This window comes from Magnolia sinica, chromosome 6 (genome assembly GCF_029962835.1).
Source record: "Magnolia sinica isolate HGM2019 chromosome 6, MsV1, whole genome shotgun sequence".
Taxonomy (NCBI): Eukaryota; Viridiplantae; Streptophyta; class Magnoliopsida; order Magnoliales; family Magnoliaceae; genus Magnolia; species Magnolia sinica.
The window spans coordinates 70,296,944-70,310,415 of record NC_080578.1 but is presented as its reverse complement, the minus strand read 5'-3'; the positions used below and the strand labels follow the sequence as shown (position 1 = coordinate 70,310,415).

Genomic DNA, 13,472 nt, shown 5'->3' with positions numbered 1-13,472 from the left:
ATATGCAAGCTTTTAAAGTAGAGGCAAAGTTAGGGAACCATTAGGGGTTGGGCTCCAAACAATTTCATCTTGCACAGGAACAATTTGATATTGTTTGATCTCCTATAAGAGATTTGCCAAGACAAAAGAATTAGGATAGGGAAATTGCCACTCAATATCTTGGAAGTTCCTAGCCCCAGGTCATGGATGATAGAGGGGCCCCGATGGTAAAAAAGGCTAGAATCCTCCCAACCAGGGGTCAAACAAAAAGTCCATAGATTTCCCACTATAAATCTTATATGGGGCTTAGCAATATCCCAAACACTGAAAATGCTATGCTAAGCCCAGGAAGCATTGGAAGGAAAATGAGTATTCCATATAATTTTAGAACCAATGTATTTCTCATGGATCCATTAAACCCAAAGGTTGTCTTCTTTACGAATGATTTTCCAAATTTGTTTGATAAGACGGGCTTTAGTAGAGACTTCCAAGGAGGTCATGCCAAGGCCTCTATCATTTTTGGGCCTACAGATCTACTCCCAGTTGATGGTATGAAACGACGAAAAGCCCAAAAGAAAATCCATGATACGCCTAGCAATTAAGTTATAGCAAACCTTAGGTAGTAAGAATGCATGAGACCAAAAAATATGGAGACTAGTAAGAATGCCTTAGGGGGAGTATTATTGAATGTGAATATGGGCTATTATATGTCCCATTCTTAGGCCCATCTAGGTTTAGGATGTAATGGGTATTTTTGCTTTTATTATTCTTATTTCTTCTCTTTTTTTTTTCTTTTTTTTTTTTTTTTTTTTATCTTTCCTCCTTTCTCAATTCATCCACATGAATAACATCCAAACATTTTGTCAAAATTTCTTGAACTTTTGTTGGATGTTCAACCATGTTCTCTTCTTTCTATCCTTGGGCCTGGTGGCCAACTAAAGCATAAATCACACCAGAATCCTAATTAGCTTCTTCAAAACTAGCACATGGTGAGAGTACGTGACAAGGATAGTGTCTTGAATTTCTTTACTTTTTGAGGCTAGCATTCTCATCATCATAATCATCATCTACACCTTATCCAACTAATTGGAGTTAGCTAAGCGAATCAGGTTTTGCCAGGCTCCAGTCCACTATCGTCGACCATATCCTTAGTTAAACCATATTTTAAATAGCTACGCTATGTAGCATGTAGCGTAGCTTAACTGTATGTAGCTCATTAAAATAACTTAAGTTCTGTGTAGCCTATGCTACATGATAATTTGCATTTGCTACACACTACATAGACTACGCTACATGCTATGTAGCTCACATTACAAGTTACTTTTCACTACAACATTAAAATCAATTAATGTTTTCAATTTTTGTTACATTGTTCCATTTTCAATAAAAATAAGTTAAATCTTTTCAACGCGTTTAGTAAAATAATATAAGTAATAGTATGAAATTAGTTTCGTTGCTCCTCCTTTACCTTTATGCTTTCATTGCCCTTTCCTAGTACTTTAGGTTGCATTTGGTTGCACCAAATATCATAAAATTTTGTTAAATTTCATTATAAAGTAGTCTAATTTTGTGGCTTACGCCTCACGCTTCAGATGGTTGAACGCTACGCTACACGCTATTCACTATTTAAAACACTGGTCCTCAAGCCTTTTCTTACTATCTCCACTCTCGCACTTTTGGGCTTTCCCTTGTCCTTTAAGAGCCTTCATCTTGTACCAACTCACACCTTCTAACTGGTGTAGCTCTTGGTCTCTTTTAGTCTACTTTCCCATCATCTTATTACCTATTGGTGCTACTCGGTTCCCCATAATGCAGTCATTTCTAATTCTATCCGTATCTTGTCACTCATCCATATCAACATCCTCATTTCAACTATGCTCATCCTATGAGCATGTTGTTCCTTAACTGACTTGATGTCACATTTTGTACACTGTCTTTGGTTCCTACAGAGCACCATATGCTTATATTTCTGTTTTATAACTATTCTTCTCTCTTTAACTGATCATATCTCCCCATTTATGTGGAATAGCATAAAAGGATTCATGTAACAGACCCCAATTAGTTGGTATAAGACTTAGATGAGGATGATCCCCCCATTTATCTCCACGTAATGTTCTTATACATAAGAGACTAAGAGACTAAGTGAGAGATGATCTCACATTCTCCCATTGTTCCTTTCCCATTTTCTTCTTCTCTTTTTTCTCTAGTTCAAATTTAACAAATGTGATGGTTGAGCTAGGAGTCAACATTGGCTGGAATAGGTTGGCATGCGAGTCTTGTGATGTAGGACGGCCTAATCCAACCTTAAATGAGCATGGTATTTGAAAGGGGTAGATTTATGCAATATTTAAAAACAAATAAAATATCAGCCTTATACATCATAAACACAAGAAAGAAATAAGGTTAATATAACATTGATTATGGCCATCCGTCACAAATACGAAGTATTGAATCTTAAAATCTGAATTTAGTTGGATCCGGCGAAAGATAGAACTTTCGTCTTGCAATAGGTCCGTCTAACGATCCAAGTGAATTTTCTAATCCAGAAAATAGGAATTTTCTGGATTGAGAAATCTGAAAAATTCAAAAAAAAAAAAAAAAGAAAAAGAAAAAAAGAAAGAAAAAGAAATGGTGGTTCTTCAAATTTAGGCTTTGGGTGATGGGTTTTGAAGAATGTCAAATTAGGTTAATGTGGGGATGAAAATCTTTTGAGATCTAATGATTTAGATAAAAAGAAACAAGATTGGCTTCTAGATCTAAAGATTTTAGGAGAAAAGGAAGAGAATGGTGTTAAAGAAAAGAGTACCTTGAGAAAAGAAAGAAGGAGAAAGAAGTAGAGGATGAGAAATTACTTCCCTGGTCCTCATGCCCTCTTCCAATCACTGGAAGTTGAAGCCGAAATCGTCAAAAGCAAAAAACTCTGTCTTTCATAAACATAACATAATATGCTTTAGGTTTAGGGCAACCCTTATAAATTCGTAATTACATGAAATTACCAAAATACCCTACTAAAAAAAGAAATTCGCACAAAAATTGTGCGCCAATTGTCTCAAAACTTGAATAAGTCAAATGTTCATAAACTAAATGCAAATTTAAGATGCCCGATGGGCCCCGATGATAGCACCGTGGAGGTGGTGTAATGAAGGTAGGCTATGACGATCCAACGGTTCGATCACACCATCCTCGCGATCCAATGGTCTAAATATCTCCTTTAGGAAACTTACACATGTCACGAACACGTGTGAGGTCTTCAACTTCTAGAGACCTGACCCGTACCCCGTCATCTAACCACATTGATACGGGTAATGCAAGCCTCCTGCATTGATATACTTTGAATGGCCTGGTGTCCGCATCAACTCCCCTCGTTTGAGAAGATCTCGACTCCGGCGAGATAAAACTCTTTTGCTTTTCTAACAAATCTGGATCTAGTCTTTGCAACTCTGCTTCCGTCAACCATCTACAGTCGGATGATGGTCTATTCTTCCACTTCACTAAGTACCGCTGAAATCCACTGTCCCGAGTGGAAACAATTTGCTCATCCACAATTTCTTCTCTTTTCTCAGGTATAGTAGGCATAGGTGGTATGGGGCGGGAAGAAAATTAAGAAATTGACCAATGGTTTGGAACAAAATTAGGGTCTATGGGATGGCTTGAACAAGGCATTAGATCATTCACATTGAATGTTGAACTAATCCCCATGCGAGGTGGAAGATCTGTCACATACACATTGGACCCAGTCTTTTTCAGAATCTTAAATGGTCCAGCACTGCGTGCTTATAACTTCTTAATGGTACCTTGTGGGAACCGTTCCGGCCTCATCCTAACCATTCCATAATCACCCTCATTAAATTCTTGAATTCTACAATGTAAGTCAGCTGAAATTTTGTATTGTTCATTACTAGCATTTATCCGCCTCCTAATCTCTGCACGCAACTTATGAATGTGATGGGAAAATGCATTGGCCGACTCCTGAGGTCCGCTGTGTGACTGACATAGGTAACAAATCTATGGGTAGTCTAGGTTTGTAACCACTAACAATCTCGAATGGACTCATACCCGTAGACCTATTAATTGAACTGCTATACGCAAACTCGGCAACTGGCAGGACTAAGTCCCAAGTTTTAATGTGTTCACCCACCAAACATCGTAGTAGATTTCCAAGACTTCGATTCACAACCTCAGGTTGACCATCAGTTTGAGGATGGTAGGCAGACGAGAACTAGAGTCTCGTACCCATCATATGCCATAATGTCTTCCAAAAATAACTGGTAAACCGAACATCCCTGTCAAACACTATGGTCTTAAGCAAACCATGTAATCGAACCACTACCTCAAAAAAAAAATCTTGGCTATGTTGGACGCATTTAAGGTTTCAGAACAATAGAGAAAGTGGGCCATTTTTGAGAAATGGTCCACTACCACAAAAATGGAATCGTGCTTTTTAATTGTCTTGGGAAGTCCATGCATGAAATCCATACTAATGTCCTGCCACGGTGTATGTGGCACTAGCAATGGCATGTACAATCCAGTATTCTGCTTCTTCTGTTTTGCCAGTTGACATGTTCGACATTGCCCTAAAATTTTGGCTACGTCTTGCTTGAGACTTGGCCAATAAAATCGATCCTCTACTAGGGCGATGGTCTTATCTCGACCAAAATGGCCAGCAATACCTCCATCATGAAGCTCCCAAACAAGGAAATCCCGAAGGGAAGTGCGGGGAATACAAAGTCGGTCTCCTTTGAAAAGGAAACCATCTTTCAACACGAACTCACCCGAATTATGCTAGGCACTTAAGAGTGACACATATGTTCCCCCAAAATCTGGACACATGGGATACTCGTCTTTCAATTGCTCAAACCCGAAAACTTCTACACTCGAGGAGTTGAGCAATGTCACTCTCCTACTAAGGGCATCGGTTAGTCTGTTCTTGATCCCGACTTTATGTTTCAGGACAAATGAATATTCCTGAAGAAACGCTGCCCACTTGGCATGGCTTGGGTTAAGCTTCTTTTCGGAATTCAAATACCTCAAAGCCTTGTGATCAGAAAACAAGACATTCTTACAGAAGAAGATAACAATGCCAATGACGTAGCGACTGCATTACCATATAATTTTTTTTGTCATAGGTGGAATACTTTTGTTTTGTCTCGTTTAGTTTCTCACTGAAATGGGCAACTGGATGACCCTCTTGGCTTAGTACTCCCATACCTACGCCTAAAGCATCACACGTTACTTCAAAGATAGAAAATTTTGGAAGATGCATGACGGGAGCCTCTATCATCTTGCCCTTAATATCATTAAATGCCTTAGCTGCAGCCTTAGACCATATAAACTCCCCGTTTTTAATGCAATCAGTAATGGGAGCCATAATAGTGCTAAATCCTCGAATGAACTGACGATAAAATGTATCTAAGCCATGAAAGCTTCTCACATCATATATGTTCTGCGGTTCGGGCTAGTCAACTATGGCCTTGACTTTTTCTAGATATGCTTGCATCCCTACAGACGACACGATGAACCCTAAGAAGATAGCCCTATCAGACAAGAACGAATATTTCTTAAGGTTTGCACATAACCTCTCTGCCCTCAGGACACTACAGACCTGCCTCAAGTGATCGAGATGCAGCTCTTTAATGGTACTATATATGAGTATGTCATCAAAATAAACCACTAAGAACTTCCCCATAAAGGGCATCAAAACCTGGGTCATCACACGCATAAAAGTACTGGGTGCATTAGTCAAGCCAAAGGGCATGACCAACCACTCGTACAACCCATCCTTCGTCTTGAAGGCTGTCTTCCACTCATCTCCAGGGCGTATGCGTATTTGGTGATACCCACTCTTGAGGTCTATTTTGGAAAAAATGGTAGATCCGGCCATCATGTCTAATATATCATCAAGCCTCGGTATCGGAAACCGATACTTGATCCTGATCTTATTTTTGGCCCTACCGTCCACTCACATCTGCTACGTACCATCTTTCGTAGGTGTTAATAGCGCTGGTACGGAACACGGACTCTTGCTGTCACGGATGAAACCCTTTCGTAGGAGCTCATTTACCTGCCTATGCAACTCTACATGCTCTGCAGGGTTCATCCTGTAATGAGGAAGGTTCGATAAAGAAGACCCCGGGACGAGATCAATGGCATGCTGGATGTCCCACATAGGTGGAAGCTCATCTGGTAAATCCTTAGAGAATACATCACTGTACTCCTCTAGAACCGAAGTCACCTCAGGGGGTAACTCTACATGAACCTCGGGTGTAACTTCCCTAGCCATTAGGGTGTACATCGTCGAATCATCCTTTGTCTCTTTCTTAAACTCTTTTGCATTTATGATATGTAGAGACTTTGGAATATATTTCCTCACATCCTTCCTTGACTCACTCGTTTTCACATCCCTAGCCTTGTCCGTGTGGTTCTTGGATGGCAATGGATTAATCTTGATTTTCTTGCTTTCATGCGTGAATGTACACACATTTGAGCGACCAAAAATCATGACATCTCTATCGTATAACCACTGCCTCCCTAGAATGATGTGACTTACATCCATAGGTAAAACATCACAACACAACATGTCTTTATATGAACCGATTTAGATGGGGACTAAATACTGCTAGGACACAGGCATAGAAGAGGGGTCAACCTAAGAAACCTTGTAGGGTTGAGGGTGAGGGATGAGCTTCAAACCCAAACGAGTGACTGTGCTAGCTGAGACCACGTTGGTGCAACTACCACTATGCACGATGACTTTGCAAATTTTGTCACTGCTCTTGATAAATGTGTAGAAAATTGTGCTTCTTTGCCAATCATCACTCTCTTTTGCCTGCGCCAAAGTACATCTAAGTATAGCTAGTGGTGCAGTCTCTAGTTCTTCTTCTTCATAATCACTAGCATCTATCTTTAGGTGATATTCCTCAACTTCATAATCACCCTTGTCATCTGCATTTTCATTTGACTCGTCTATGACTAAGGCTTTTCCGCGAGTCTTCGTCATGCACTGGTATGCGAAATGACTTGTACCTCCGCACTCATAACATTTTAAGTGATTACCACTGCTAGGATTGGCACCAAGGATGCCTTTGCCCTTATCATCCTTAGGCTTAGGCGGTGCACTAGCCTGCGCTGTAGGTTGACTTCCAATGTTAGGTTTGGTTCCCTGAAAACCAGATCTAACAGTAGAGTCTCGGGACTCAAAGCGCCTCGTGATAGGAGACTTTATGTAAAGCTTTAACTCCTGTAGAACTTGGTAAGCCTTATCCAAGTCAACTGCATGGTTCATAAGCTCACGCTGCAGATCCATGCGAAGACCCACCTTAAAACGCGCCAACGTCACTAAGGGATCCTCCTGAATATCACACCGCATCATATACTCTTCAATTTTTGTGATGTAATCTGGAACCGACATAAATCCTTGGCATAATGCTTGCCATTGATCTAGGAGCTTTTGACAGTAAGAGAGAGGAAGATATTTTTCCTTTAATAACTTCATCTCTACCCAATGTTCAACTGGGACACCTCCTGATCTCTTGATCTTACGCTCCTTATTTGTCCAAAATAATTTAGCTTGACCCACAAGTTTCATCTTTGCAAACCGCACTTGTCAGTTCTTAGACATCTTATACCATTCGAAATAATGGTCCATATCCGCTAACCAATCAAGGAATACTTTTGGGTCAAGACGCCCATTAAAACTAGGAGCATCTACTTTAACACTCTTTAAGACCCTATCATCGACATCATAATGGTCTTGATACTCAATTGCGGGCCGCGGATTTCACTCCCCTCCACGTCCTAGCCCTTGGCCACGTGCTCCACGACCTCTAACACGATTTTTTACCCGTTCCTCAACAACTCCCCCTACGTGAGAATGTTCATCCCCTCTAATGTCGGAGATTTCTCTGAGGGATGCTCTATCTGATCCATACGGGTATTCGTGTTCCTAGATTGTGCCTCAATGGCGGCCAAATGTTGGTTGATTGTGTTTATCATCTCAGTTAACTGTTCCATATTGAAAATCGGGTGTAGACCAAATCCTCTACCAATCCGAGTGGGCATACACAATAAGACTTAACTTAGGTTTCCTAAAACATGACTCTAGGAGATTGTCTTGACACAAGGCTATGGACACTGACAATCCTAACATTTAGAATGATGCAAATGTGAAAAAATTCAAATATAGACTTTTATTATTATTATTATTATTATTATTATTATTATTTTAATGCAAATATGAAAATTTCAGATTCTAGACTCTATATGCGATGCATGAAATCCTAGAAATAAAATAAAATAAAAATCTAGACTCTTGGTAACTCGATCTAAGACGACCCAATGCAAGAACCTAGGCTTTGATACCAATAATTGATGTAGGATGGCCTAATCCAACCTTAAATGAGCATGGTATTTGAATGGGGCAAATTTATGCAATATTTAAAAACAAATAAAATATCAGCCTTATACATCATAAACACAAGAAAGAAATAAGGTTAATATAACATTGATTATGGCCATCCATCACAAACACTAAGTATTGAATCTTAAAATCTGAATTTAGTTGGATTCGGCGAAAGATAGAACTTTCGTCTTGCAATAAGTCCGTCTAACGATCCAAGTGGATTTTCTAAGAAATCTGGAAATTCCCCCCCCCCCCCCCCCCCCCCAAAAAAAAGGAAAAGAAAAAGAAATGGTGGTTCTTCAAATTTAGGCTTTGGGTGATGGGTTTTGAAGAATGTCAAATTAGGTTAATGTGGGGATGAAAATCTTTTGAGATCTAATGATTTAGATAAAAAGAAACAAGATCGGCTTCTAGGTCTAAAGATTTTAGGAGAAAAGGAAGAGAATAGGGTTAAAGAAAAGAATATATTGAGAAAAGAAAGAAGGAGAAAGTAGTAGAGGATGAGAAATTACTTCCCTGGGCCTCATGCCCTCTTCCAATCATTGGAAGTCGAATACGAAATCATCAGAAGCAAAAAGTTTTTTTTTTTTTTCTTTCATAAACATAACATAACATGCTTTAGGTTTAGGGCAACCCTTATAAATTCGTAATTACATGAAATTACCAAAATACCCGTACTAAAAAAAGAAATTCGCACAAAAATTGTGCGCAAACTGTCTCAAAACTTGAATGAATCAAATGTTTATAAACTAAATGCAAATATAAGATGCCCGATGGGCCCCGATGATAGCGCTGTGAAGGTGGTGTAATGAAGGTGGGCCGTGACGATCCAACGGTCCGATCACACCATCCTCGCGATCTAATGGTCTAAATATCTCCATTAGCCGACTTACACATGTCATGAACACGTGTAAGGTCTTCAACTTTTAGAGACCTGACCCGTACCTGTCATCTAACCACATTGACACGGGTAACGCACGCCTCCTACATTGATATACTTTGAATGTCCTTGTGTCCGCATCATCTTGTCAATGTGGGCTTTTGTCATCACCACTTACAAAAGTCTATAAAAGAGGAAAGTGTTGATGTCTAGCGAGCAGCCCATTGTGTAACTTTTGCAATCTGCATTCAAAAGTTGACTCCAACATGCCAGGAGAAAGGTTATTATGATAACAATGATGTTGATCAGTAGAAAAACCGTCAAGTAACAGTGAAACTGGAAGGACTCGATATATGGGCCAGAATTAGTGATAGAAACAGAAAACAAATTTGCAGCAGAAGATAGGAAAACCAGCAGATTTTTACCTACATTAGCAGCATTCTTTGCAGGAAACAAGTTTAGATTTTTACTAGTTTATTGGTGCAAAGTTGATCAGACTGGAAAAAAAAAAAACTCACATTTTACATATGGCGGAGTTCTAATGAAGGAATCAAAATAAATTGTTTAAGAGATTCAGAAACAAATTTGATGGCAAAAAATCTATTGATTTGGAACAGAAACCAAGTTTTGGGTAGATACTTGTGCAGAAACTAGAAAAAGATAGGTTCTATTATGTGTTTATGGCAGAAAATTAATTGAAAGGTTGTCGATTACCTGACTGGCATCGATAATGGTTTTTGCAGCAGAAAAATGGTCTCAGATATAACTTGATTAAAATTTTGATGACAAATTGATGTTGAAAACTTATTTTAGACAAACTGGCAGTTTCCTAAAACTGCTTTCATAAGAAAAGAAAAAGGGACTACGGGGACTGTTATCGACGAACATAACCAAAGAAGACAGACTAATTGATGCAGAAAACTGGTCAATGCAGGATATCAATGTGTTCAATTGGTTTTATTACAATTTGCAACAAAACACAGTTCAAACCTTTTACCAAATGAGTTTTTAGCAGTTCTTTTAATGGAACTGATTTTTAGTGAATTGATTGGCTCTTGATGTTACTTCTCAACAGAGAATCAAGAAACGGCGGCTTGGCTGACTCCTAAACAAATTAGAAACAAGATGAACAGATTTTGTGGACTGATTATGCTACAGAAACAAGCAAACTGACAAAATTAACTTAGTCCACATTCAATTTCAACCCTAAAACAATGGAGTATCTCTAAATCAAATCTCAGATTACGACAGCTTCCAGTAGATTGTAGTAACATTCTAAGATCTTCAAATTCTATCTAATCCACTCACAAGATTTAGAACTAAAAAAAGGCAGCAACTAGCGGAGAAAGTAGAAGCAAAGAAGAAAGAAATGACATCCTATCGAGTGTCAGAGCAACAAGGGAAGGAGTCGTCTCACTCCTTGGAGATGTTCTGGTAATGGAAACTGAATAGAAGTGCTTTATTTCAGTGGAAAATTACATCCTAATTAATACTTGTGGGTCTCTATGTGAGATTTTCCTCTCATTCCAAAACATGTATTCATCATTAGGAAATTACAGAACTAATCTTTGATAGTACTATGACTTGGTTTGTAAGGAACCTTTCCCACCTAAAACTCTTTAAAACTAATCAGAAAATTAAGTACAACTTTTCTTGCAAACAAGTGATCCCACTGGTGGTCAAACAGCCAACAAGTGTTCCCATATGAAATGCTGAGGAAGTGGGAATGGGAACACACCTTGGTAGAAGGTCCCTGCAACTAAGGTTTCATTATTTGTTGCACAATCCTTCTAAAAAAATTCCGCTCCCTCTTTGATTTGTGCCTCTTGACTCCCACAGTCCCACTCCCTCTTCCTAGATGTTTATATTTGCTAACATTTTGAAATAGACGTTTCCTTGCTACCACACCTGAACCTCTTACTGCTATGCTTCATGCTTTGCACGCTTCATGCAACTATAGTTTCAATCAGATGTTGTCAATTAAAGATAATTTTATTTTAATTGGATTCTCAAAAACTTCTCACGGTTTATGACTTTGTTTGGGTTAATTTCGAAATATTGTTGTTTTGTGTATCGCCATCTCTGGGCCATCTCTAGCAGCTTGTCGTCATATCGTTCATTGCCATGCCACAATCTTTGGTATTTATCTCATCCACATACATCATTCTTTTGGACTGCTTGACTCACTGTAGTAGTATATGCCAACAAGTGTACCCAGCAAATGCCACTAGAAATCCCTTGTTTTAATGCAAACTGCTAACTTTGCCAATTTTGTTTCTTCTGAAGGGTCATTGGAGATTCCCATCTGGGAAGGAGATGCAAGGGTATGCTTACATTCTTACACATCCTGGAACACCGGCAGTCTTCTACGATCACATTTTCTCTCACAACGGACATGAAATTTCAGAACTTATAGCACTCAGAAACCGGAAGAAGATTCATTGCAGGAGCACGGTATTTAGCCTCTACACTGAACTTTACTTTCACTGCTAGATTTTATCCTTGGTTTTTACTAAATGAAGATAATCTATTTTTCAAGCGTGCATTTAAGACATGTTAATTGAGCAACCCATGTGTTTGAAAGAAAGTAGAATTTCCATTAAGCCAGGGACTTGAATATATCATCGATCAAATTTAAAAATTATTGGAATCCCTGTTCTGCAGGAGTTTATTTGTTTGTCGAAGATCCTTTGCTTCTCTAAGAGTGTATTTGTGGATCATCCTCCACTATGATTAGACAATATCATCCATTTAAATCCACTGCTGAAACTTATCCATGTTTTATGTAATGTATGCATGAATTGCATCTTCTGTGATTCTAGCCGGGGTTCAGATTCATCAAGGATGGCAAGCATTCTAGAGGGCACTCTTTGAGGAATGTACGTGGTCCCTTGTTGGACAACTTAGGAATGCAGTTGGCTGTGGCATTTTCATTATATTTTCCAAATCGGTTTTTCTACTGTCCACCACATGGGTGAACTATGCTGACACATCACACACCATCAGTTACACGCTGGACCGTTTAGACTGCAATAGATGGGAACCTCTTGGATTGGCTATATAGCCTGAAAAACTTGCTGAGTGGATGATCCTAACCACGTGATCACTTGCCTATACTTTTGTCTTTATTAATAGTCCATAAAAATCTTGCAAAGTTTTGGAAATAACAGTCATCATATTGATGTCATCTTTTAACACAACCCATCCAAGTGGCAGGATGTTGTTTGAATTGTTCGGATCAATGAGTACATGAGTAGAGATGATAAACATTACACATTGGCATTGCAATGTCTCGTGTTATTATTCTTCAAATAAATTAGAGAATGTACTACCCTGGTCTTTGCACAATATATGTGGGGTTTGTAATTATTGTTGTGTCCAATCATGCATCATGCACAAAAATTCTCCTTGACAGGACAGTTCGAGCCTTTCAAGTTCATCGTCATCATCATAACATTGTGCCAACTAGTTGGGTTGGCTTTATGAATTTTGCTTTGCTTTATGAATCTTTTTTGTCTATCTATCATAAGGCCATAGCCTTAATAAGTTAAGAAGCCTTCATATCCCTTCTCAGTTCCTTAATCCACATCCCTTTTTTAGTCTTCCTATCATCCTCCTTTCAGGCCCTTCAACCCTCATCAATGTTTCATTCCTTCATAGAGCTGTATTTGGTCTTCTTTGCCTATGATTAAACTACCCCAATCTGCTCTCCATCATTTATATCTTATTGAGACTACGAGGCTGCTCAGATTACATATTTTTGAATTCTATCCTTCTTCACACATGCTTCTCAATGTTTTCATCTCCACAATACTCAATTGTTGATCATGATGCTTGCTAACTGATTGAATCTAAGGGTTGACAACCCCAAGTGCAAGGCTGCGATGTAGTAATAACTAGGTGAGACCGAGGTTGAATCCTCAGGGAATGGGGAACACTGTTTAGAACTAATCTAAATCTAACGGTTTGTCTAGGTTTTTAATCCAATGATTTAAGGAAAGGATTTTAAAACAAATAAATAAAAGACTAATGATCTAGGAATCCACTCATAGGAATCATAATATTCAATTTACTGATTCAATGTATATCTCAATTGGAATTGAAGTCCCATCTTATCCAATCGGAAGATAATTTTGTTAAATAATTCATTAACTCCAATAAAAATATGATTTCAATTGAACGATTCTCGGATCTCAATCACAGGGAATCAAAAGT

At 38.7% G+C, this 13,472-nt stretch overlaps 1 protein-coding gene across 1 annotated transcript in view; it reads left to right on the top strand.

Moving 5' to 3' along the window:
* Window positions 1-13,472, top strand: part of LOC131248845 (alpha-amylase 3, chloroplastic) — an 81,015-nt gene that overhangs the window by 45,724 nt on the left and 21,819 nt on the right. The window contains exon 12 of the mRNA XM_058249321.1: window positions 11,544-11,711. Within this exon, the coding sequence (XP_058105304.1) occupies window positions 11,544-11,711 (168 nt within the window). The remainder of the gene's footprint in view (window positions 1-11,543; window positions 11,712-13,472) is intronic.